The 27,624-nt window shown below is 32.0% G+C and overlaps 4 protein-coding genes and 1 pseudogene across 4 annotated transcripts; 2 read left to right on the top strand and 3 right to left on the bottom strand.

Moving 5' to 3' along the window:
• The first annotated feature begins 225 nt into the window (after positions 1-225).
• Positions 226-2,299, top strand: LOC129904074 (pentatricopeptide repeat-containing protein At1g20300, mitochondrial). Its single transcript, XM_055979602.1, has one exon. It carries the CDS (start codon positions 287-289, stop codon positions 1,928-1,930), a length of 1,644 nt encoding a protein of 547 aa, XP_055835577.1. The 5' UTR covers positions 226-286; the 3' UTR covers positions 1,931-2,299.
• A 14,349-nt stretch (positions 2,300-16,648) lies between these two features.
• LOC129903064 (uncharacterized protein At1g76070) lies at positions 16,649-17,694 on the bottom strand. The gene has a single exon (XM_055978544.1). It carries the CDS (start codon positions 17,612-17,614, stop codon positions 16,859-16,861), a length of 756 nt encoding a protein of 251 aa, XP_055834519.1. The 5' UTR covers positions 17,615-17,694; the 3' UTR covers positions 16,649-16,858.
• A 1,990-nt stretch (positions 17,695-19,684) lies between these two features.
• Positions 19,685-21,664, bottom strand: LOC129902970 (thioredoxin-like protein CDSP32, chloroplastic). Its single transcript, XM_055978439.1, has 2 exons — positions 21,100-21,664; positions 19,685-20,342 (listed from the first exon to the last, which is right to left on the bottom strand). Exons 1-2 carry the CDS (start codon positions 21,538-21,540, stop codon positions 19,881-19,883), a joined length of 903 nt encoding a protein of 300 aa, XP_055834414.1. The 5' UTR covers positions 21,541-21,664; the 3' UTR covers positions 19,685-19,880.
• A 422-nt stretch (positions 21,665-22,086) lies between these two features.
• LOC129902348 (F-box/kelch-repeat protein At3g23880-like) lies at positions 22,087-24,414 on the bottom strand (the record flags this gene model as incomplete). The annotated part of the gene is made up of 2 exons (XM_055977565.1): positions 22,087-23,250; positions 23,476-24,414. A coding segment is annotated over one exon (882 nt), but the record flags the coding sequence as incomplete, so codon positions are not given.
• A 3-nt stretch (positions 24,415-24,417) lies between these two features.
• On the top strand, positions 24,418-25,129 carry LOC129902346 (uncharacterized; annotated as a pseudogene).
• The last annotated feature ends 2,495 nt before the right edge of the window (positions 25,130-27,624 follow it).

Genomic DNA, 27,624 nt, shown 5'->3' with positions numbered 1-27,624 from the left:
AAACCTAAATGATTTCAATATAGGATTTGCCTAGAAGTCTACTCCATAATCTACCTGGGTTTAGAAAAAAAAGTTATTCTAATTTTAGTAGGCTTAATACTATTTCTAATTCGATTTGTTTTTTGGGATAAGTTTTTTTCTTTAATCTTTTTAATTAAAAATATAGTAAATGAAATTATTAGGGTTTCACGGAAAAAAAAAAGTGGCTGGGGGTTGGGGATAGATAGGTTAGTACAAAAGAGGCTTAATAGCAGTTGGCACCAAATTCTTGAACACAGCTGAATCCATGGCCGTCACAAAATCCTTGGTACGTTTGAATTTCTGTCGCTATTTCCTCAGTCCGTTATCTTCTCAGAGCAAATTTAGACTCTGCAGTTCTGTTTCAACCTCAGAGCTCGCCGCCGGCATCGACGTCGCCGGCGATGGCGAAGGCGAAGGCGACGGTGAAGGTGAAAATGAGGGACCCACATGCCCAACTGAGGTGTTATCTGAAGAAGAAGCTCAAATAGCTGGAAATATTCATTCTTTAATCAAAGAGCATCATCGGAAAAACGCTACAGCAACTCCAACTTCGATTCCCTTAAACCCTAACATCACTTTCCCAACTCTCTCCTTCGATTTTTCTAGAATCTTCGATAACCGGTCCATTTCCCCGCCGGTCGTCAGCCGGGTCATCGAGAAATGCGGGTCTGTTCGCCATGGCATCCCATTTTCACAGGCTATAGCTTTCTTCAATTGGGCTGCAGCTCGTGGATCTTTCCTAAAACCTGAGCCTTACAACGAAATGATCGATCTTGCTGGAAAGGTACGTCAATTTGATGTTGCTTGGCATTTGATTGATTCAATGAAACTGAAAAATATCAAAATCCCAATTGAAACTTTTTCGATTTTGATTCGTCGTTATGTTCGGGCTGGGCTTGCTTCTGAAGCTGTTCATACGTTCAATCGAATGGAGGATTATGATTGTAAGCCAGATAGGAATGCTTTTTCTGTAGTTATAGGGATTTTGTGTAAGAAAAGAAGGGCAGCTGAAGCACAATCGTTTTTCGATAGCTTGAAGGATAAATTTGAGGCTGATGTTGTTTTATACACTAGCTTGGTTCATGGTTGGTGTCGGGCAGGTAATATATCCGAAGCAGAGAGGATTTTTCGAGATATGAAGGATGCAGGGGTTCAGCCTAATGTGTATACTTATTCTATTGTGATTGATGCATTGTGTAGGTCAGGGCAAACTACTCGTGCCTATGATGTTTTCTCGGAGATGATTGATGTTGGTTGTCAACCTAATGCTATTACGTTTAATAACCTTATGCGTGTCCATGTGAAGGCAGGGAGAACAGAGAAGGTACTCCAGGTGTATAATCAGATGAGGAGGCTATCGTGCTCCCCTGATGTCATCACGTATAACTTTTTGATCGATGCTCATTGTAGGGATGAGAATCGTGATGAAGCTCTTAAGGTGATTAACGTTATGGCTAAGAAAGGATGTGAACCGAATGCTTCTACTTTTAACCCTATTTTTAGGTGCATTGCCAAGGCCCGTGATGTAAATGCTGCTCATCGGTTGTATGCCAAGATGAAGGAGTTGAATTGTAAGCCTAATACAGTGACGTGCAATATATTGATGAAGATGTTTGCTGAGTCAAAATCTACCGACATGGTTATAAAGGTTAGAAAAGAAATGGACGAGAATGAAGTAGAGCCTAACGTGAACACTTTCAAGATTCTGATTTCCATGTACTGTGGGATGGGACATTGGAATAATGCTTATAAATATTTTAGAGAAATGATCGAGGAAAAGTGCTTGAAACCAAGTGAGTCGGTTTATGACATGGTTCTAAAACAATTAAGGAAGGCAGGGCAACTAAGGAAACATGAAGAATTGGTGGAGAAGATGGCTGATCGTGGATTTGCTACTCGTTCTGTGTAAAACCCGTTTGGGACTGTGGAACATTTCAAAGGTTGGAGGGGAAGCCTCGTCGATCTTGTATTTGGTACTCCACGCCTACATTATTGTCTACTTACTGCTGGAACATTTCGATCATAGCGGTGAATTCATTTCCTTTTAGGAAGTGAAAGGGAAGATCCTTTTTCTTTTTGCTGAATGATAACTTAACGAGAAACATCACGCCACTGTTGATCTTGGATAATCAAAGTAAATGCATTAGAGAGTATTTGATCTTGCAGTATAGACTTCAACTCGTATCGAGATGTTTTCCCTACTAAATTTTGGAGTACATTGTACAAGATTTTGCTTCTTTTTGCTATATAAGTCCACGAATGACGAGATGTTTGGATATGTTGGATGGGCCTACCCTAACGTGTATAACTCCCCCCCCCCCCCCCCAGCCTTCCAAATTACCCCCTATCCCCTTTATTTTTTATACCCTAAAGTTTATAAAAATAGCATTTAAGTCCTATCTTTTAACTATAAACCCCCCCCCCCCCCCCCAATCCCTTCTCAATTCTTGCACATCTCAACTCTTTCAAAGTTCTAAAATACTCTCTGTAGTGTTATTACTTATTAAATTCTATTAGTTGGAGAATTTTGGAGCATCTTAAAGCTTCAAGATTCATTCCAACTTACAATTTTCGGTTTTTACATCTGCTTTTACATAGACGTTCGGTACATTCGTTCCAACTTACAATTTTCATCTATTTAATCTTTTTTAATTTACGTAATATATTTAATTTGCATATTTGTAAAAATTTAATGGTCCACTTATTTAGTCTTCACTAGTTTACTCATTTATTTGTTTGTGTTTAATTTTTGTATTATATTTAATTTGCATATTTGTGAAATTTAATATGGATTTTGGAGACAAATATTTCAAGAAATGGTAAAAAATCAATTTTGGGTAGTGTTGTTAATGTTTTAACCGAAAAAATTAAATTTGGTGGTAGTTCTTCTAAATCTAAAACTAGACAACCACCATTACGTATTGACACGGATGATTATACGCATGTAAATGATACTTGTTTTAATATTGACAGTAATATTCAATTAGACCATGAATATTTAGATAGAAGATATGACAATTTTAATAAATCACTAGATGATGATGATGATGACAATGTAGATAATTATGATATTGATATTTTTGATGATGATGAAACTGAGCCACCTACGGCTACTAGTCTTTTTCGTGCTCCTCTTCCCTCTCCCACTCTCCCTGCACATCCTAGTAGAGGTAAGCCTAAACCTGAACGTAAAAAAAATTGTTTGGCAATTTATGAATCAAAGTGAAGATAAAACAAAATCAATTTGTAATAAATGGAAAAATGTCATGAACCATAAAACTACGGGAAAATCTGGTGGTACAGGGCATTTACGAAATCATTTTATGGTTTGTTGGAAAAGGGAATTTTTGGAAGCTAACGCAATAGCGGATGCAATAAAAAATGGTACGCCTCTTCTTGATGCATCTATGGGAGTAGGGGGATCTAACTTGGTACAATCGACATTAAACCCTTCTAATGTTTCTGGCCCTAGTACACATCGATCATAAAGTAGAGAAAGAGATTTAGAAGAATTGGCTAAAATGATTGTTGTTACTGGATTGCCTTTTAGTTTTGGTGAAAATTCTGGTTTTATTCATTAGATTATATTAGTGTATAATCAATCGTTTAATAGTTTTTCAAGAAACACTATTAAAAAGGCAATTTTTGATTATCAAGGCCAACATTTTCATTATCTTCGTTATTTATTTAATTATAATACTTGTAGAATAACTATAACTTCTGATATGGGCCGTAGTGTAAATGGTAATGATTATTTTATAATTACCGGTCATTGGATTGATGAAAATTTAAATTTACAAAAAACGTATTTTGGGTTTCAAAAGTTGTGAAGTTTCAAAAATCGGTGCTTATATTGCTCAAACTATTTTAGGAGTTAAAGAATTTTTTGGAATAACTAATAAAATAATGAGTATCACTTTAGACAATGCTTCTAATAATACATTTGCTAATGATATTTTAAAAGATGTACTTAGCCCTATTTATGATGATTGTTTTCATATTAGATGTGATGCACATATATATAATTTAATTGTTAGAGATGGTATAGTAATGTATAATAATGGTTGCATTAAATGTGAAGCTGCATGCCATTTTATTTTTAAATGTCAAGTAAAATCTAGGTATTAAAGATGATGAAGAACCTAGTTTATCCACGGTTAAATATACTATTAAAAATGAAGCTAGAAAATTATATGACTTATATAATTTTACTATTTTAAATGAAGTAGTACGTCAAAAAGAACCCCTAACATCTCAGTGTAAATATTTTGAAGATAATATTGATGATATGTTAGAAAGTTATCTAGGACTTACTTCTAACAAAAAAAATAATTTTGATGAATTTCTTAATTAAGGAACGGAAAGCATTAAGGATGCAAAAGGCAAACCCGACCTTTTGAATTGGTGGAGGAACCGCGGCAAGGCATTTCCAAAGCTTCAACGGGTTGTTCAAGATTTGTTTGTTATTCAGGCATCTTCAGTAGCTTCGGAGGAAACTTTTAGTGCAACCAGATTTCAAATAAGAGAGCACAGGTATTCGTTAGCATCTGACAACTTAGAGATATCAGTATTATTTAGGGATTGGATTAATGCGGAGCGTAGAAATTTTGGGTGTCCGCCACTACCTGCCTAATTTGAATATGATGTTGACGATATTTGTCACGATCCAACCCCGTAGGCCGCAACTGGTGCCCGAGTTGGGCACCCAAACGTACCCTTATCCCAAATTAGTCTATTTTTTTTTCGAATAAACAAATGTAGTGATTAGTAGAAATTGCTAAATATATCATAAAAGTAGATATAATCACGAGAGTTGAAAGGTTGTCACAAAACACACAAAAATCCAAACCATATATACAAAACCCACAACATAACTCTGTCTACAGACCTCTACAGATGATAGCATAGTCATAAGACGGGACAGGGCCCCGTCGTACCCCTGACCAACATATCCAAATATACAGAGATAGAGTCAGTACCAAAATACAAGCTCCGAACAAGGGAGCACTGTCAATAACACAACAGATGTCCTAAACCGGCGGATCAGCAAGTCAAACTTCGGTACCTGTGGGCATGTAACGCAGCCCCCGAAGAAAGGGGTTCAGTACGGAAAATGTACTGAATATGTGAAGCATGCATTGTACTATATAAAATCATAATCTGAATAGTATATGCAAAACATGAAATCAATGTTTAGAATTTCAAAATGCTTATCAAATCTCAAACCATATATGCACAGACATATGTCATATCCGGCCCCATTAGGGACTCGGTGAACAAAGTGTGGTTGCCCTCCCATTATCGACACCACGGCACAGCATAACACCAGAGTAGGGAATATCTCCGTAACAAATCATATCATCTGAGATGGCCATATCAAATCATATCATATCATATCATATCACAAACATATATGTACATGGCACAGCATAACTCCGTGGCATAATATTTACCACCCCATTGTACATGTCATACCTGCCCCCTCACGTCGGGACACGGCGAATAATGCAGAGAAATACGCTCGAAAACATATCCTGGCCCAGGCTCAGTGAAAGAAGCATTGAGGCATCCACGAGTGGAGTAGTGAGAAACTAAATGCAATTTAAATTACAAAACATTTATACAGACTCGATGGCATAATTTCGATAACAAATCATAAAAGGAAACTTGAATAATAATAGTAGTACAAGTACTTCCAATATCACAATAGTCTATGTAAAAATAGTACTTTCCGAATCATCTCTGTACTTCTAAATATATTATGGAAATTAACGGAATAATTATTCATATAATATTAGGAAGCATAGCAAAGAGTTTCTTTCAAATTCTACCTACCGTAATTCAAACAGAATAACGAAGAAAAATTCGGAATAGTGGAGCCCACCTCGGTCAAATGAGGTGGCGTATACAAATTACGTGCGTTAGACTTCATAACATTATTTAGAAGAGTTTCAAGGTATTCGGAATTCATTTGTGCAAAATCTAGAAGTTTAGACAATTTTTTCAAAACTATTCATAATTACCTAATTCAATTCTATTGAATAGAAAAGGGAAATTTTCGAGCGTCGATTTCAAAGAGTAGAGTGATCCCCGAGGTTCGTATTCACTCCTATTACATCTAGGACATGCCAAGAGAAGAAAATGTAAAGCTTTACATACCTTTTTGACGTTTTACGGTTGTCCAAATTCAATTCCCGTTTCCTCCAAAATCTACAATTGGTCACATTTACCAATTACTATTCATAAGACTTTAAGAATTCAATTTTTCCAATACTTGTCTACAAAAATTTCGGCAGCATCTCCCCTATATATATGACAACCCCGAGATTACAACTCGGCCACAATATCAACAACCAAGCCAACAACAACACCAATTCCATCAATAATCAACTTAAACACACCATAACATAAATTGGTGTAATTTTCCAATTAGTGCAACAACTTTCAACCAAACTTTGCATTTCCAAATAAATATGAATATCTCATATCCATAATTAGTTTCAACTCATTCCAACATAAGTGAAAAATATTCCAAGTAAGCTATCCAATTTTTTTCAACTCCATACTTCACTCAAAAATTCCATAAATACCACAAAAATATTAAAAATTCATTTTCTTTCTTCAACTTCACAACTAACAACAACACTCCATACTTTTAATAATTTACCTCCATATTCTTATAATATCATACTCAAATTACATAATTCCTACAAACTAGTTTAATACCAACTTACACCATTTAAACTTCATTTATATCCCCAAAATCATAACCACAACTAACAAATTATACAAACTTATTTTTTTCCAATTACATCACCTAACCCATATTTCCAACTTCAATAAATTTCATTCAACTTTCATTTTCAACATCAAATAACTATCATAACTACTATACAAATACTACACAAAAATACTACACAAAAATACTACACAAAAATACTACACAAAAATTGAATAATTCTTACTCATATAAGAACATGTATACATGACACCATATTACCATGAAAACTTTCATATTTTCATAAATTCCATACACCTCCACATACTACAACATATACAAACCTTCATAACATAATAAAATGAATCAATTCTTACCTTTTTCTTCTAGCTTCTTCACTTCCAAATCAATGAAACAAGTCTCCAAACTTCCAAAACAACTACACCATGTTGTAGAGCACCCTTGACTTAGTAGGAATACTAGAAAATTATAATTTTTGAGGATGAAATTTGGAGGGTTGATTTACTCCCTCTCTTGGCCGATTTGTTTCTCCAATTTTTCTCTTCTTTCCTTTGCTCTTCTCCTTTCTCAAATTGTGTAGAGAATTCTAGGATTTTACATGTGAAATTACCATTTTGCCCCTCACCTTTCCTAATAATTCCAAGTTGAAATTCCACCTTTGCCCTTAACCTTTTATAGTATTTCCATATGAAAAATTCCAATTTTACCCCTAACCTTTTATGGTATTTTCACATGTGAAATTCCAATTTTACCCCTAACCTTTTATGGTATTTCCACATGTGAAATTCCAATTTTACCCTTTAATTTTTCCAATAATTCCACCTCCCAACTTAATCAATAGAAACTTGTATATAACAAGATCAAGCATAGTCTTACCCTTGACTTGTTACAAGTATTCCCAACATGTCCTTAGGTGCAAAGTACGGGTTATAACAATATTTTTGTAGATGCAAGTGAAGACGGAATTGATGCATTGGAGGAATAAGTTATACAACCACTTTTAGAACAAGTAACTAGAGAAATGTTAGAAGAATTAAAACGAGACTATTTTGGAGAGTATAAATATTAGATAATTGAGACCTAATTAAAACAGAATCCTTCCTAGAAGGTGGCTGCATCGATTAGGTACTCTTCTAATATTTGTAAATTATAATATAAATTGTACTAATTACTTTTTTATAAATAAAATGATAGGCTATTCACCTTAATTTTTTTAAAATTACTGTCTTCAATTAAATTCAACTATTTTTCATGTGTTTTAATTTTCAAATATTTCAAACTTTAAAACTTTAAAACTTAAACTTCTATTTTCAAATTTGAAATTTAAATTTTAAAAATTCAAACTTTAAAAGTCCGAAATTTGAATTTTAAGCTTTTAAAATTTAAAGTTTTAAAAAGTTTAAATTTCAAATTTTAAACTTTAAAAATTTAAAATTTTCAAAGTTTAAATTTTGAAGTTTAAACTTTTGTAAACTTCAATTTTTTTAAATTTTCAAAGTTTAAAAGTTGAAATTTAAACTTTAAACGTTTAAACTTCGAAATTTAAACTTTGAAAATTTCAAATTTTGAAATTTAAACTTTAAAAATGTATTTTGGAAGAAATATTAATTTAATAATGTATTTTAGAATTTTTTTATTTATTAATTAAGTTAATTTAACTACTTTAAAAAGTTAATTAAATTTCGAAATACCGGTCCGGTCCGGTCCAATTCCGTATGAAACCATCATTTCATGACCGATTCCTATAGATACCGGTCCGGTTGTCCTGGTTTCGGTACCGCTGCCACACTTACATTGCATAAATGATCTTCTTCTGTCAATTTCATATAGATGAAGAAAAGAGCGCGAATATGATAAATAACACATTAAATTATATTGATAATGTAAATAATCTTTACATTGTCAACATATATAACTTTGATTCGTTGAACCAGACCTTTTTAGGGGTCTTTGGGGTGGTTATCTGAATCACTATGGCAATGAGTTAGAGCACTGCAGCCTCTGTGATAATGGTTAGAGACTAGAAGTTCGTTAACATTTATACTAATGTATAATTCTATTAATATGAATAAATATAAATAGCCTAAGGTAGTACAAGAAATCTGTTATTGTAATGCTTCTTTTTCAGGGCTAGAACTCGAGGCCATCACCGAGTGTGGTCCAAATTACCCACCACGACAACGAGTTGAAGGACTGCAGCCTCTAGTATGAGGATTTACTGGAATTTTTGGTTGTTTTTTAGTCCCAACATTTAGAGGTGGTGGAAATTTTATGTGCTTTATGGCATTAGCAACCTTAAAAAAACATGAAAATACAAGTAGTGAAATAAAGCGTATTAGAATAACAACGTTATTTTTTGTGTTTCCTCTTGTTGAAGCCATTTCTTGGTTATGTTTTTTGTGGATATAGAGACTAGAAGTTCGTTAATATTTAATATAATTCTCAAGTGCTCTTCTTATTAATATAAAACAAAAATATTTATTCTATTTATTCGTGTATTTTTAAATTTTTATTCTATTGTTTATATCTCTTTAATTTAAAATTTATGGACAATAATATGTGTATTATCTAAATACTTTATTATATTATCAAAATTACTTCAAAATATTATCCCCACTGTCTTTATTTTTTTCTATTGTATTTTGATTGCTTTTCGCTAGTTTGATTTTGAATTAATTTTTTGTTTTTATTACATGTATCAAGCAGTTGAATTTTCTTCTCTTTTATTTCAAAAGTATAGAATGTTGAGTTTAAATTGAAGTTCCTTAGATTTTTATATTTTAATGTCCATTGAATTAATTATTTATTGAGATTTTAATTACGTGATATACATAATTTCAGAGTTTGCGCGTTATAATTTTAAAAACACTTTTTCATCTAAAAGAAAGTCCTGTCCAATTTTTTTAGACTATAATTTATAACTTATGTTACGACTCAAACTGGGTTATGAGTGGCACCACACTTAACCTCCTAGGTGGGAGAACCAACGATACAAACCCCAACTTACATTAACGATTTAACTTATAAACCACGACAATAATGCGGAAGCTCAACCTTATTAAAGTCAAAAATAACAAAAACCACTAAAATCTATTACGTAACGTTCTCCAAAATCTGAAAGTCATCACATAAAGGACATCTAAATTCTAAACTAAGTCTGGAAATGTCAAACATCCGAATAAATAAATAACAAAATGTGTCCAAAATCTAAGGGCACCATGCCATGACCGAGAGAATCTATCACGAGCTAAAATGATAGCTCACCCTGAAATCTTATGAACTGGAGACTGACTAGAGCTGAGGTCGAGTCGAAGTCGGTGGAACACTTGCTGCACTCCACAAAATAAAGCAAAGACTAATACAAGTAGGGGTCAGTACAGGACAACGTATACTGAGTAGGTATCATTGGCCGACTCAAAATAGAAATCAATATGCATAAAGTAGTAGCGGAAAATCAACCATAACACTTAATAGGTGACAACCAACAAGATCAAGATCAGGTGACTACACAATGAACAATTACATAACCAGTCAACAATGTCAAGACCACACACGAGGATTCAAGCCTCCACATCACGCTCTTTTGGAAAATGGGTTATTGGAGATTGGGTAGCATTAAGTCATTTTAAGTTGTTCTCCTTTAATATTATCGTGCCGGAATGTGACACCCGATTCAATAATATCGTATCGGAATGGGACACCCGATCTAATAATACCGTATCGAAATGTGACACCCGATCCAAATATACCGTGTCGGAACTTGACACCCAATCCAAATATAATTAATTTATCATTCTTTATCATTACATTCCACTTCATTGACAATATTTTATCAAGCCTTCTTTATTCAATACACCATTTTTTATAGGGCAATTTCAAGATTATAGATTTCACGGTCTTGAGATTTTAGACCAATCAGAACAACATAACAACCATCCAAACCACGACAATTAAATGAATAGTAAACTTCAACATTACTCAATGACTATCAATCACTATTAAGAATCTATCTATGATATAGAATAAAACCATAACCTACCTCAACTAAAGAACCGAACTCAAGCAAGCTAATTCACCAACGCTTTTCCTCTCCTCACTACCTTAGAAGGTTTTCAATATATCAAATATATAATATATTCGTAAGCAAATGAGTTTGTAGAAATCATATTACTATACTTCTAGCCTAGATTCCAAAAATCATAGAGTATGAATCTATAATCACATTTCTAATTGATGTCAATTAATTTGTCAAGTCTCATATTTCTTAAATTCAAGTCTAGGGTTAAGTCTCAATTCCTCCAATTAACTTAAATCTAATGGTGTTTATATAATCTAATACACCTAATATTTAATTATCTATCTCAACATATCAAAACTTGAATTATAATACCATAACCATAAGAAAAAACTCCAACCCGAACTAAATTAAGCCGTAAATACCCTACGATAATGAAACCAATATGCACGCTGCCTAAATCATCCAAAACTGCCCACAAACTAGCCCCAATGGTTTGCATATGTGTATATGAATAGGTGAACATGTTAGATTATATGTGAAATGATCACTTGCTGACTTGCTTTGTGATGAACCTGTTCTTGGTGAAATAATATTGACTATGATTGTGAATTTGTGATTGCTTGTATGTTTGGATCGAGTGTCACATTTTGACACATAATTGGATTGGGTGTCACGTTTCGACATATATTTGGATTAGGTATCACATACCGACACAAATCTTGGACCGAGTGTCACATTTCAACACAAGTTAAGTATTTGCAGGTCCCCTGAGTGGACCCTTGTGTGAAGTTGTATGATATTGAGATTATGAACTATGATCTTGCTGAGTACTGTTGAGGTGATATGAATTAGCTATTCTATATATATATGTTTATTTTGTTGAGTTTACTTGTCCATGATACCCCACGTTGTGGGATTTCACTGGGTGGTTGTTGTTGTTGTTGTTGTTGTTTACTTGTCCATGATCCATTTACTGGCTAACCGCATGATCCTACCAGTACACCATTGATTTTGTGTACTAATACTATACTTGCTCTGTCTTTTATTGAGTACAGGACATATTCGGCTACGTAAAGACCTCGCCTATAGGAGTAGTTGTGTTCGAGTTCAAGGGTGAGCTGTTCTTTCAGGTTGTCGTGGACTCTATTGTTATTTCTAGTCATTTTTCTTTTTCAGGACTTAGATGTTCAGACAACGGTTTAGTCATTATTTATTTTCTATTTGGAGTTGCACTCCCGTTCTATACTTGTTTAGTTTTAGAGTTTTGGTACGATGATTTCAGTTTCTAGGATGTTTCCGCATTTTTAGTTGGTTGTTAGATTGTTTTCTGACTTTATGGGGACTCAGTATTATTTCTTGATTTATTCTTGCTTTCGCAAATCCTTGACTGTTATATCTCACAAGTGTGATAGCTTGGACTGTAAAAACGGTTCTCCCACTGGAGGGTTAGTGTGGATGCCAATCACAGCAGGTCGGAGTCGTGACACTTCAATTTTTGGTGCTTAAATGACCTACTCCTCTTAAACTATTCACCTTGCGTGATAATTAAAATTTGAAACACTTAATAATAGAATTTAGTTCGATATTATATTAGTAATCGGTCATGATATGGTGCCCTTCTTCTACATTTTCATATAGATGAAATAAGGAGGGCGAATATAAATTTCTTTCCAGAATAAAAAATGAACCTCGAAATTGATTGATTGATTTGGTTATGAGAATGTGAATGTTACAATAGATAGAGAGAAAAAATATTCATAATCGAAGAGCAAATGATTTATTCTTCATCTTTATTTCACATATACATGAATATTAGATACATAACTCTTTGAATTAACGATAAATAACATATTACTAAACTATATTGACAACGTAAATAATCTTTACCTTTTCAACGTATATATATAATGACGCGGATCGATCTTTTTAGGGGCGGTTAACTACATTTTTGCGGCAACGATTTATAGCATTGCAGCCTCTATGATAAGGGTTAGCTGGAATTTTTGATTTTTCATCGCCAGCACTATAGTTTGGTGAAAACTTTAAATATTTTTTGCTGTCTGAAACATCCTCTGCTGAGCTTGAAAATGCGATAAGTAGAATGAAGCAGAGAACAATAACAACATTAATATTTTTGTTTCCACTTGTTGAAGCCATTTCTTCGTTATGTTTTGTTGTGGATATAGAGACTAAAAGTTCGTTAATATATACACTAATGTCAATTCTATTAATATGTAATTAGCCTAAGGTAGTACGAATTTCGAGGAATTCTGTAGAAATTTGGATGGAGATTAATATTTGTTATTCCCTGGTCTCAGAAAAAATGGTGGTTAGTTAAAATTTTAACCAAAATTAGTGGTGGATCGAAAATAGTCAAGACTCAAAGTCATTCTGTTTTTTTTATATGGAATATTAATCTTATGTTTGTAATATTGGTACATTTATGGTCCTTTCTCAAACTTTCGTCTATTTTTTAACGTTTAATTTTGTCCGCAATTTAATATATAAAATGTTTAGTTGTCTTCCTCTGTGTTAAGTAGAAACAATTATTTTTATGTGAGAGAGGTGAAAAAAAAAAGTGCTCACCTTTATATTATTTCACGTGAAATAAATATGACGTGATGAACTTCTAGAGGTTAAAAAAAAAAAAGAAGACTAAAGTATGAGGGTGGATCAAAAGTGCACTATTATAAACATGGAGGACTAAACCCAAAAATAAGGGGCTGATTTAAGATTTTTCTCAAAAAAAGACGCACCAATAAATAAATCAAGAACCAAGTTTTCATGTTGATTTTGTCTGTAGTTAATATTATAGTGAACACTGTTACATACTAATAAAACGTTTCGTTATTGATAAACAAAAATGTTAAACTCGATAGTACAAAATATTAAAAATCCATTATCGTAATGCTTCTTTATCAGGGCTAGAACTCGAGGACATTACTCGGGTGTGGTCCAAATAATTACCACCACGACAACGAGTTAAAGGACTGCAGCCTCTAGTATGAGGATTTGCTGGAATATTTGGTTGTTTTTTAGTCCCAACATTTAGAGGTGGTGGAAATTTTATGTACTTTATGGTACTAGCAACCTCAAAAAAACATGAAAATACAAGTAGTGAAATAAAGCAAATTAGAATAACAACGTTATTTTTTGTGTTTCCTCTTAACATAGTCATTTCTTGGTGATGCTATGTGAAGGTTACATGACGTATAAATATTGCAATTTAATGAACTTGTAACTTACCTCCAAGGTCAATTAATGTTATTAATTTGATAAGTTTAACTTGTCTCTTGATTTAAATAAAGAAAATTTCAAATTGGTTACGTTGTTAAACTAACAGCCATTCTATACTTTCTTCGATTATTATTTCTTTCCAATTTGTTTACCAAATACTCATATTGTATGTCCTCTCCTATTGTTTTTTTCCCAACTACTACTTTACACTAAGTAAATTGATGTAATTATTCGATCCATTTGCTTAATTATTTTTAAGACCGTAAATTGTTGTTTTATTTTTGAATTTTAATTAGTCGGACCTATATGAAATGCAATATATATCCGAAATGATTTTTTCAATTTTTAGAGCTTGAACTCGAAATCTCTAATTTAAGATGGAGAAATTCCAGCTATCCTTATTAATACTAGCTATCTTTGTTTCTCTAGATCAAAGTTTCTTAATGTTGGAAAATACTAATACTTGGGAAAATCTTGAAAAGAAAAAGAAAATGGATTTCATGATTTGTTGAAATTTTGATCACAGGTGAATTCAGACATTTTAGCTTATGGATTCTGAATCATCATTCTTTTTACATACGAATTTTTGAATAAATAATTTACACATATAAGATAAATATTTTAATATAAATACAAAATTAAAATTATTGAATTCTATCAAGAGAGAAAAAAAATGGGATAGATGGTCAAAGAAAATTATGAAAGCGAGTCAAAAGGACAATCCTTAAAAACTTTGTGCTAATTGTTTCGAGATCCAATATTCTCCTCCTATCCCAAAGTTTTCCCATAAAACTGGGATTAGATTCTATTAAAAATTTATGTATTTTTATAATAATTTTAAATTAACACTAATATATATCTAGTGTATTGAATATTTATATATACAAGGTTTGTGCAAACTTATTTACTCCATAAAATTACACTGTAGATTTGCACTACCAAACACCAATGCAAACGAATTTCTGCTTGTCACACATTTAATTTCTATTATAATCTTAAGTTAATGATACATAATAATAACGATTTTAATAATCAAATATTTATAGATATAAAATTTGTGCAAAAGAAATAATTATTCTGGGGAATTTATAACTATCACTGTAGATCCGCCCCTTCAAACATCGACGCAGACAAAATTAAAGAAAGCGTTGCTACTTGACAGCTCTTTGGACGTATTTAATTCAAATCTTGTAGTAGGTCAATGCCAATTTGGGTTTTATAATTATATAGGAGTTGCAACCAGGTAAACGTAAACAATAAACCATTATTATTATTTGAAAAATCAAGTGTAATTGTAAAGCAGAAGACAACAATTAAATTGTAGTAGTAGCTGCTTCCACGTTACATTAATTTTTTATATATATAATTTTGTCAAATAGTTCCCATTACGTAATATGCTTACGAAATTCTGCAGCTATTAGATTGTTATTGACTTTACATACAACAATGTACAGGTCTATATTATTAACCATTACAGGATACTAGAATGATGCAATTTTTCTATTTTTAATCGAAAATCTTGAATTTATCACACATATCACGTTAGGTTTAGTTTGGTATGCTAAAGCTCTCTATAGTGGACCTTCTTAATTGAATCAATGATTTTTGAATGCTAAATAGGTAAAAGTATTTCATATTTTAAAATTTTGACCTTACAAAAAGCCACATCTATTCATTTTATGGGCAAATGTGAGGTAACTCTAGGGAACAACACAGCGAACACAATTCATAGATTGGATTATATATTATCAAGCTTGGACTGCCAAGGGATTCCAATGTCTACAATTTTAAATTTTTTATCTACGTGAATTAGTTCCAAAAAAACGGACGTTTATGTCAGAAATAGAAATCATTATGAATTTTTAAATTTTTTTTTATTGAGATCGAGTTGGTGTTCACTGTTCAGTCTCTTATGTAACCTACACTTTGCAAGGGTACAAGATCATTAAAAAAAAGTATTACTAACATAATCATGAATTCTTAAAAGTTTAGCAATTACAGGTAAATATATATTTCTAAGCGTGCAAAGATTTCCTACTCCAAACAAAACAAAAAAACTCTAAAAATCTATAACAAATTATCAGTACAACATTAAAGAGTATTGGGAAATATCTTTGAAAACTATAGTCAAAATTCAATTTTGGCTGCTTATTTGGACCCTAGACAGAAACTGCTTGATAATAGTTGCCACCGAACAAATTTATTGTTGAATGTGAGCACATTCACTTATCAATTACGTGTCTGATCAAAACAATATATTCTCTTTTATCCTTTTCTAGACTATTTTTTTCCCCATTTTGTAGGGTTGATATTATACGACTTTTTTTTTTTGGTTCCATTTTTGAATCAAGAACGTGGCCACGAGGATCGTACATTTTTTTCCGTTCTATCTCGATGTATTCATTCATTCACCCGAAATTTGGTCGGCAAACGAATTTTAATCGTAATATGAATATATATCAGAGTTTAAAAAAATAAAAGTATAAAACCTTTTACGATTTTTGTTATTCGAATTCTTCAAAAAAATTTGTAAAGCACATGTCTATTACAATATCTTTTTTAAGATTCACGTGTTTCAAACATTTTTTTCAAGATTGGAGCAATATTATGAGTAAACTAAGCATAAGCTTAAATGAATCAACAAGCATAAGCTTTAATCATAACATGAATATATACATAATTTCAAGAAAATAAGACATGTAAAACTAAACTATATTACTTGAATTCTTCGAAAATATAGCAGCATCCGTATCAGATTCAAGCAACGTAGTTTACAACATGATCATCTGTAAACTAATTATAAGCTGAAACGAATCAAGAAGACCAAATCAACTAAACAAACTTTATTTTTTCAATTGAAGAGGATTTGGTTTTGTCATAGTTCTCCTTTTCCATAAATTAATTTCCTTCTTTGGTTCCAAAGGAAAATTTGGTCTATTATCTCTTCCTACTAAAATTGGAGCTGAAAATGGAATAATTACCTCCTCCTCTTCTTCTTCATCTTGTTCGTCTTCATCGCGATAATCATCTCTATCATCATCGGAATAATATTTCCTATGATCATCAGGTGTAATTTGCACTTTTTTCCAGTCGAAATTCGACAAATTACCTTCACGACCACTAGCATATTTCCTCATATGACTCAAACAGGGTGCTCTGTTTTCTAGATCACTAGTAATAATAATACTACTTGTATTATTATTATTATTATCATCAGATTTTCGTCGTCTTTGAAATATATTTCTAAAATTGGAGCTTGATGGTTTCTTCTTCTTCTTGCTCGGAATTTTTTCAAGTTGTTTGGGGAATTCTTTTTTCTTCATTTTATTGATGTTCTTCCTCTGTTTGATCTGACCAATGCAAGAAACTTTTGGTGATGTTGGTTCTTGATTTGTTTCACTATTTGATTTTCTATTTCTGGCTTCAGCTGGGATTATTGATATAATTGGACCAGAAAATCCTTTGTGATTATGATGAAATCTTTTTTCTCTACCTGGACTAAAAGGGTGATTTTGGAATATAACTGTTGCAGCTGCTGCTTTTGGCAAAAACTTCAAGATCATGTTCTTCTTTGGCTTGCTTGGTTTTTCCTTGTCCATTTAAATTTTTTTAGTTTTCTTGATCTTTTTGTGTTGGTTTTGATATGAAGAAAGAAAAAGAAAAATAATCTTAGTTTTGGTGTTTAAATGATTAAATTTGACATGTTTAGGTTGTATATATATAGGAGTTGGTGGGGGTGGGTGGAGGAAGGGTACAAGAAAGGAGGTTAGATAAAGGTGAGGATTGGCTTATTGACTGCGAAGGAAAATGTCAAAAGAGTCAAAAATAGATTAATCTGACTAAGCAAAACCACAGGCCATATCACTGTATTAAATAAGATAAGATTGATTTTATTTTGACAGCCACATAATACAACTAGGACGCCTATTTAGCACACTACGTACGATGTTTATTTGTTTAATTTTATATAAATTTAAATATTTATTTATACATGCTTAAAATTGAAGAGCATAAATGTAGGTCAAGTTAAAGATCATATTTATATATTATGTGTTTCTTTTAATGATGGCGGTGTTTCGTTATTCATTTTTTTTTAAATTGCTTTGAGATGCTTTACTTGAGTCGATAGTCTATCAAAAACAATCTTTTTATGTCTATGAGGTAGGGATAAGGTCAGTATAAATTCTATCTTCCCAAATTTCACCTGTGAAATTACACTATAATTATAGTTGATGTCTCATTTTCGATCAATTTGCGTGTTTCATAAATGAATTCCGTATTTTAATCTTGTGAGTTTCAACGATAAAATAGCCGCAATACACATTTCGATTATATGACATAGAACAAATATCGAATAATTCTATCGCATCGAAACGAAACTTAAACAAATTGAAAGATATACCTAATATTTTTTGCATCGCTAAATTTGTACACGAGATCTTTCTTGTTTCTGGTTCCCTTCATTAAGCAAATCAATTAGAAGTTCAAAACTAAGCATTTGCTACTCCCTTCGTCTTATATTAGTTGTTCATTTTTATTCTCTACACATTTTTTAAGAAATTATAAATAAGAATGACAGTTTCACTAATTTACCTCTTAAGAAATATTTTTGAATTTTATAAATTTGTTTACACTTTTAAAAAAAATTAAATTATAAATATAAAATAAGAAAAATATAATTAATTTTATTTTAATTTCGTAAATGATAAGCAATTTGACACAACTATTTTTTAATATCGTGGACAACGGAAGAAGTAGCTTCAAATCTTAAAAGGTGTGAACTATGTGCTAAATCAACTTTGGCGACATACTAGGAGTTGTTGTCCAATACAAGTTGCCATTGCTAATTGATTACATTAATTGACCTATTAAACTTATCAAATTAACTCCTAAACATTTTCTTAATCTTTGTTTTACTTTTTCTCTAAAGGGTAGCTAGAGAATTAGAGCGTCACGTACTATACAACAGCAGCAGAAACGACTCAATCTCAAATTATATTATATTAAACTTCTGATTTATTTGTTAACTAAACTCAATTTATTTAACATAATTGAAGCTACCTAATTGCTAATTAATTATTTGATGGGATAGAAGTGAGAATTGAGATAATGAAATAATCAAAACCTCCTTTGTCATAACGTTTAGTGGCAGAGGCGGGTTTCAAGATATAAAATTAGTGCTATCAAAAATGAATAAGATATATACGTGGGTTTCAATTATATAGTTACAAATCAAAAACTAAACCAAAGATATTAATACGGTCAAAAGTGTTATTCATGAATCAAACATTATTAAACTTACAATTTTATTCATAAGGCAAATGGAATCAAAAGTTAAAGGACCATCCATCTACAAACTCAACCAAGCCACGTTGGTTAATTTTTGTATGACAAACACTTTAACTAGTCCATAATCATCTCACATATCAAATGTCCCAATTAAGTCTAATCAAAACATTTCTCAATTTCAATAACCCTAACTCCTTGGTGTGATACTGATGCAAGTTTTCCATTCTAAATCAGATAGATTCATATCTGAAAGGGGTTGATCGAAGTCACACCACTAATGTTTCACTCTCTGCCATTCTTAACATCTTAAGTTAGTATTTTTCACGCTCTTTGAGATCATTTCAAGCTAAATGATTCAAGTAAATCAAGGCTAATAAGGATTACTTAACTAATAACATTCTCATTCAAAATCAACTATGACAGTCTTGATCACTTACAACATTGTTCACAAATTAAGCATACCAAAACTTAAAATCTCAACCAAACCAAGTTGTTGTTTTTTTCTTTTTTCACTTAACTAGTCCATAATCATTTCACAAATCAAATGTCCCAATTAAGTATATAACTTCAACAATTTTAATAAGTAACCCTAACTCCTTGGTATCTAAGAATCTCTCCAATAAGTTCCCCTTTCCCAGATCCAACATACCTTCCACAAATCTCCCCATCTCTTATAAACAAAAATGTAGGCACTTCAATAACATCCATGTCTTTCAAAAACTGCATACAACTATCATTTTCATCACCATTCATTCTCGCGAACACGACTGTATCAGACATCTGCCTCGATAGCTTAATCACCGTTGGATAAACTTTCACACATGGTCCACAATGCTTCAAACCTACGTCGAGGACTATTAATTTTTTATCGATTTTGTGGTCTTCGATTACTTTTTCAACGTCCTCTCTGCTGTGAAGCTGCAGTACTTCGGAATGGCTGTCACCGTAGTAGAGTACATCGCCGGCTAGTTGGTCCGGGCCAATGCCTTCTTCCTCGTGGATCTTTTCCATGCTTTTGTAGAAGGTGAAATGTGGTACCTATTGGAGCAAAAATGAGTTTACATTAGCTAAAATATTTTATTTATATTTTAATCGTCTCGAGTTTCATAGCAATCGATAAACGAGAACCCAATTAAAGCAATGATACCTTATTATTATTATTGAATCGTTCACGTTATATGTTTGGAACATAGTCACTATAGACTTTACTTTATAGGTTGGTATGAAAGGGTCATAGTGTGTTATTAACTAAGGTATGGATGTATTTATCGCGAAATTCACTAAGTATATATACATATAAACTTTAAATGTTTGATCCGCCTCTAGTTATTAAAGAGTTATCTTAAGAACGGGTTTTCTATCATTTCACTATACTTAGTATTTTCATGCGGGATATATAAAAAAAATTATTAAAATTTCAATAAATATTGTATTTTTAAATTTATAATTTCAAACAACAATAATAACATATATATATATATATATAGTAAAATCTCACATGTGAGTCTGAAACAGTAGAGTGTAAGCAAAATATATTCAGGCTAAGGTTTTCCAAAATTGAACCTATCAAGTATAAATGTTTGATCGCCTCTAAATAAAAGGTAGATCTAGTCATACTCAATCCATTATATTAGATATACACCAATCTTTGTACTAGTAATATTCCATATGTTTCGATCTTTTTCCATATAAATTGGGAGTTCGGATCTATGTTTAAAAGAGGGGGTCTATTAACAGAGGGTCGTCACACAAATTGAAACGAACGTAGTACTAATGTTTAAATTTCTAAGATTACCTTTTCTATCTTTTCCCTCCGGCAGAGTGCCTTTGTCTTCTCCGTTTCATCTCCGATCACGAGCAAGAAATCGACGTCGTTACACGTCTTACTTAAATTGACCATAAAAGGATAAATATTTTTGGAACGTTCACTATCTTTGCCTGCATATTCAACCACAACTAGTCGATCTTTTGCCTTTTTAAGTGCTTCATCCAATTCCTCCATACTATTAACCTTTTGTAGTCTTTCACTTTTGTCCACTTTTTTCTCAACATCAGGTGCTGCTGTTGCCTTTGTAATCAATAAGGCCCTGTTTGTTTTGAGGCTCTTTGAAATTGATTGTTTGGATTTCTCAAAAGATTGAGTTGAAGGGAAATTGGTGTAAAGTGAAGGGCTAATTTTGGTAATTGAAGCTAGATTTGGAGAGGGTTTGAGCAAAAAATTTGTGAGAGTAGCCATAGATTGAAGAATTTTTTTCAAGAATAGCCACAAAAGAAAGAGGATATCAAGTTAAAGAAGAAGGAGGGGAAATGGAAATGTAGTTAAGATGAGGTTGTGACACTATAGGACTGTATATAAAAATCAACTATTGATAGGCTTTGGTTACATAGGAACCACATATATATATAAAAGAGGATATCAAGTTATCAACTACTGTCTAGATTTTTTTTGCTTCTTATGTTGTCTTCATGTGCGGTATTCTTTGGGTCTTATATATATCATAAAAAAGAATTTGATTGGTAATTGACGTATAGTTTGCTTCGTTAAATTTTAAAAATTAGCTTATTTTGAAATATATTTTTAAAAAAATAAATATGTTTTTAAACAGCAATTAGTGTTTGATTAATTTTTTTAAAAGTGTATCTAAGTATATTTTTTTCCTCTCAAAAGTGCTTTCCAAAAAAAATATTTTAGTAAAAGCTAAATACTTTTTTAGCTTCTAAAAACAGTTTATGTTACTCCTCAAAAATATTTTATTTTCTCCCAAAAGCTTGGCCAAGCACCACAACTTTTTAATACGAGCACTCTTTGGAAGGGAAAAAAAAGTTTTGGCCTTTGCCAAACAAGCTACTATTTAAAAGTTGGACGGTCTAGTGTATTAAGTATCTTGCATTCACACAGTGTTCGAGGGAAGGTTACACCCTTAAGGCGTGTAATGTAGGCAACCTGTCCTGATGCAAGTATCAATGGATGATTCCACGACTCGAACACATGATCTATAGGTCATACAAAAATAACTTTATTAGTGTTCCAAGACTTTTCTTCTGATAATAGACTTAGTTGAAGATTTTTATTGGTGTGTATATACTTTTCTTACATAGTAGAGGTATCTGTTATTATTAATGGATTAGCTAATTTCTTTTGCCGTAAAAGGTTCGATTTATATGTAATCTTAGTTTGACTTAGACACATTTGTTATCTTTGTAAGAGCTCTAAAATGTCAAGTGATTGATATTTTGTAGAAAGTTGAAATGAGAAGCAACGTATTAGGTATATAATTATTCCCTTCGTCCCAATGTACTTGTCATACTTTTTTCTAGTCTACTTCTTATTTAGAAATAAATTAATTTAAATTTTTGAATTTCATCCGTAATAAAATGATTTATATTCAATCAATAAAAAAATGACACGACGGATATAAAAATTGAGGAGAAATCCTCACTCCTTGAACCTAATCCATGATGAAAAGTAGTATAACGTATATTTTTGGAAAAGAGGAAGATTAATAGAATGGAGTGGGTAAGAAGCCCAAAGAATAATCGCATGAAGGGTTCCAACTTCCAACAGGCCAATATGAGCCCAAAGACCAACCTTATTGGAGCCCACATAAACATCCCATCCTAATACTAAAGTTTGTCTTGGCCCATCTTCCCAACCAGTATGGGTGTCTTCTAAATTTTGCAGAACTCACTTATTATCAGAGTTGTTTTTATGGAAGAAAATTGATGAGAGGTCCAGTTAGCTATGTGTATGACGACTCCTCAACAACAACATACGAGTATGATCTTACATGGTGAGGTTTGTCGAGGGTATACGCAAACCTTACTCCTCCTCCTGTTAAACCAAATTTCAACCCCATTACGTTTCCCTGTTTTTACATGCTTGTCTCCACATTATGTATGAGCAACACCTGGATTCACTTACCAAATAGCTATTTTTCCGAAACACCTGAAAAGATTTTACTCTTAGCAAAAGTTCGAGACATAGGATATGAAAAAAAGGATATCTTTGGACACAAAAAGAGTATATTTTCCAGAGTTTAAATATCATTAACATGAAAAACAGCAATAGAAAGGAAGATAATCACAATCATTCTACAATGGTTTCTATTTACATATCATATTGAGAATTGGATAGTAAAAATCATGAGAACTGGATGGTACCATTTCTTACCTCAATAGACCATAGCACAAATTTCTATCCTTTTTTAACTCATCGCTCCATAGCTCTTTAAGAAGAATTTGGTGAAACAAGACTTTCAACGTATAGATTAAGGTCACTTCTTCTATCACATTCACATAGTGTTTGGTTCTCAGGACGATCAAAAGTGTCATCGTCTGTTGAAACATACCACCACACTAAACCTGAAACGTCTTGCAATAAAATTTCATCATTATGAGAGATGAAAATGGGCCAAACCCCCTTATTTACAAATTTAGGGATCGAACCCACAATGGTCCACGACTCTGCAAGTCCATACTCGTTCATTATCCACACATCTGTCTTGTTTCTATAGTCACAAGTCATACATAAATTACCTGATGAAGACACTAATTTCCAGTTAAAAGTGTTAAAACTTGGGTTCGGCAATGCTACATATCCAAACTTCTCATCTACGGGGTTGAACCATATCGCATTACCACCACTACCACTAATACCACAACCGGTGATCCAATGAAACTTTCCTTTAACAAATTTAACATGTTTAGGCAAAGAGATACTTGGAAACTCATGAATGCTTTTCCACGAATTCCTTCGCAAACTATAAACACTAACATGAGCAATCAGAGAACTATGTTTACTTGCAATTTCAACAATTTGGTAATCATTTTGACATTCGACATAACCAAATCCATAAGCAAATCCATAACCAAATCTACCATTGCGCACAAAAAATCCTGAATAAGGAAGTTTATTCAACTTTCTAATAGACGGATTCCATAGAAACAGATCATCATTAATATTAAACGAGGTTTTTGAAATAACGAACAATCCATCACACGAATCCAAAACTTCAAAACTTACACCCAAATTATGAAGCTCAACAGGAAAACAGGGAGATTCTCCATGCAGAATTGCGTAAAGAGAATAAGTGCGAAAATCTTTCCATCTATTTTTCGCACTTATTCTCTTTACGCAATTCTGCATGGAGAATCTCCCTATTTTTCTGTTGAGCTTCATAATTTGGGTGTAAGTTTTGAAGTTTTGGATTCGTGTGATGGATTGTTCGTTATTTCAAAAACCTCGTTTAATATTAATGATGGATGATCTGTTTCTATGGAATCCGTCTATTAGAAAGTTGAATAAACTTCCTTTTTTGTGCGCAATGGTAGATTTGGTTATGTCGAATGTCAAAATGGTTACCAAATTGCTGAAATTGTGGCAAGGAAATCTAGTCATCTGATTGGTCATATTAGTATTTATAGTTTACGAAGGAATTCCTGGAAAAGCGTTCAAGAGTTCCCAAGTATCTCTTCGCCTAAATATGCTAAATTTGTTAAAGGAAATGTTCATTGGATCCCTCGTGGTAGTAGTGGTGGTGGAGAAGCGACATGGTTCAACCGGACATTAGTGCCTTCATCAGGTAATCTATGTATGGCTTGTGACTATGAAAACAAGACAGATGTGTGGATTATGAAGGAATATGGAGTCGCGGAGTCGTCGACCATTGTGGATTCGATCCCTAAGATGGTTTGCCCGATTTACATCTCACATAATGATGAAATTTTATTGGAAGACAGTTCAGGTTCAGTGTGGTGGTATGTTTCAAGAGATGATCACACTGGTTTAGTGTGATGGTATGTTTCTACAGATTTTGGCACTTTGGTTAAAGGATACGAACTTAATTCATACGTTCAAAGTCTTGATTCGCCAAGTTCTTATTGGACGGTTGTTATGTATTGTACTGTATTGTATTGTTTTAATGAACAATATATTTGAATAAATTATATAGCTCTCCGTCATTACATAATGTTACACATCCATAATTTGAATGAGTTACTATGAAAACGTAGGGTAAATGATAAAATAAAATTATTAAATAATAAGTAAAAACAAAATGAGAAGAAAATATTAACGTAACAACGGGATCACATTAAATCGATTGTTACATAAAATGGATCTTTTCAGCGTTACCTAATGATGAATTTAAACGATACGATACAATAGAACTTAAGTAACAATCAAAATAAACATTACGGATAACAACCATCTAAATAAGTTGTTAAACTCTTAAAAATATTCTTTTTTACGTCTAGAGATATCCTTCTTTTGTTCATATCCTGCATATGTCTCGAATTTTTACGTAACATTTCATCAAGTGTGGTTGAAATTCAGCAAGAGGAGTCGTAGAATAATCTATCAGAAATAACTTCTCTAATACTTTGTACCCAAAGCGGGGAAGAACAAATAGAATTTGCTATAAAAGCCGGCTAACGAGGGTATTCCTGCGTATGAGACCTCTAATGAGAAATTCGATCCTAGAGCTGTGAGATGTGTCTTCATTGGTTATCCGACATCACAAAATGCGATAGAAACCGACAACGAATTTACGAAGACTTCGAGTAGTACAGAGGTGGAAAGTTTTGTTCGAAATTCTGCCTTATCCCATGAGATCTATATTCCTACTCGTTTTACTTGATAATTTAAACAACTCTCACTTATAAGATGCAAGAATTTATCTAAATCTATGCAAAACTTGTTTGAAATATTACATAACAATATTTATTGCAACATAATTTAATCTTCAATAATTGAAAATATACAAGTCATATCGCCCTCCCCGCCCCCCTTCCCCTGCCACCCCCCACCCCCCACCCCCCTGAAACTTTTTTCTAAAAAAATATTTTTGTTTAATCTTCAATAACTGAAAATATGCTAAGTCATAGTTCTTTAGTTTTGTTTATTTGTGAGATTCATGTTTGCATGATATAAAAAATGATTTGTTTTGTCATATTAAATTTTTTAAATAAATTTAGTTAAGTAATTTTAGAAGATAAAAATCTCAAGTTAAGTGATTTTATTGATATGAAACAAAGTTCAATAAATTTGCTAGATAAATTCTCATAGTTAAATGATAAATGGAAATATTAACTCTTTAAAAGAGACCAACAATGGAAGGTAAATTGTTCTTTAACAAAAATGACTTCATACCTAGGAAAAGTATTTGAACTCAAGATCTGTGATTAAATATAAAAAAGTACTTATCACTCTATAATATCACGTAAAGTACTCGAAAAAGAGTCCACAAATAAAATTTAAAAAAAGTATAACAATTATAATTATATAATTTTAGTATGGATTCTTACGTTTAAGAATCCGAAAAATGATTTCATCAATCTAATCGTTCAACCTCCAACTTTTGGTCTCCCACTCATATTAGTGGCAAAAAAATAGACGTTCAAGTGCTTTAATAAATATTTCCTAATTATAGAAAGTATGTTATTTACGTGTAAAATTAATATGACGTTTGGTTTGTAATTTATAATTTTATTTAATTAATACATGCATAAGTATGAAGGAAATAATATATTACTATTTTATGCGAGTTAAAAGATGAAATTGCTAAACACTTGCATAACATTACTAATTCTAACCAGTTACTACTGAATGATTCCTGAACATCATCTATTAAATGAACTAGTGAATTTAGTTACCATATTAGTCCAAAAGATTAGATAAAGAAAAGAACAAGTTTAACTAAACTCTCTCAACCGAAAGTTAAAATTGCTATAAAGAGTAAAGTCCTAATATTATTACTAATAACTTCTAGTGTACGTAAAGAAAATATAACCAAATTAAAAAGAAAAAAAGACAAAAGAAAATGACAAAGATAGGGCCCCACTAAAGTGTGAGTTGCTCATCCTCTAGCTTGTACGCCTCAAAGCGTAAACCACACTAGAAAAGAGCTTGTGATTGATGCACAAATTTTGCTCCAAACTTAATCAGAAACTTCAAGTTTGAGTTTAAAGTATAAAGAAAAATGTTATTAAGAAGTGTTTTTTTTTATGATTCTTAAATGACATAAATTTAAATTAATCCAAGCTTCAATATAAATATTCGATATTAAGTGGAAAAAATATTATTTGCTCATTTGTTTTAAATTCTAATGAAGAATTATCTACTATCTGATTTCCTGTTAGTAGTTAAATTTGGTTGAAAAGTGTAAGCTTGTGATTCGTTCACTAAAGAATCATTGCCAATAGTTTATTTAAAAAATTGATAAGTTTAACAAAAAAGTAGGAAGAAAAAAAACAGTAGCTTGGTCCGAAGCATCTAACCATTATATCCACAATAATAGATCATACTATTATTGTTTATAAA

This window comes from Solanum dulcamara, chromosome 9 (genome assembly GCF_947179165.1).
Source record: "Solanum dulcamara chromosome 9, daSolDulc1.2, whole genome shotgun sequence".
In the NCBI taxonomy this organism is placed as follows: Eukaryota; Viridiplantae; Streptophyta; class Magnoliopsida; order Solanales; family Solanaceae; genus Solanum; species Solanum dulcamara.
This window is presented reverse-complemented; position numbering and strand designations above follow the sequence as displayed.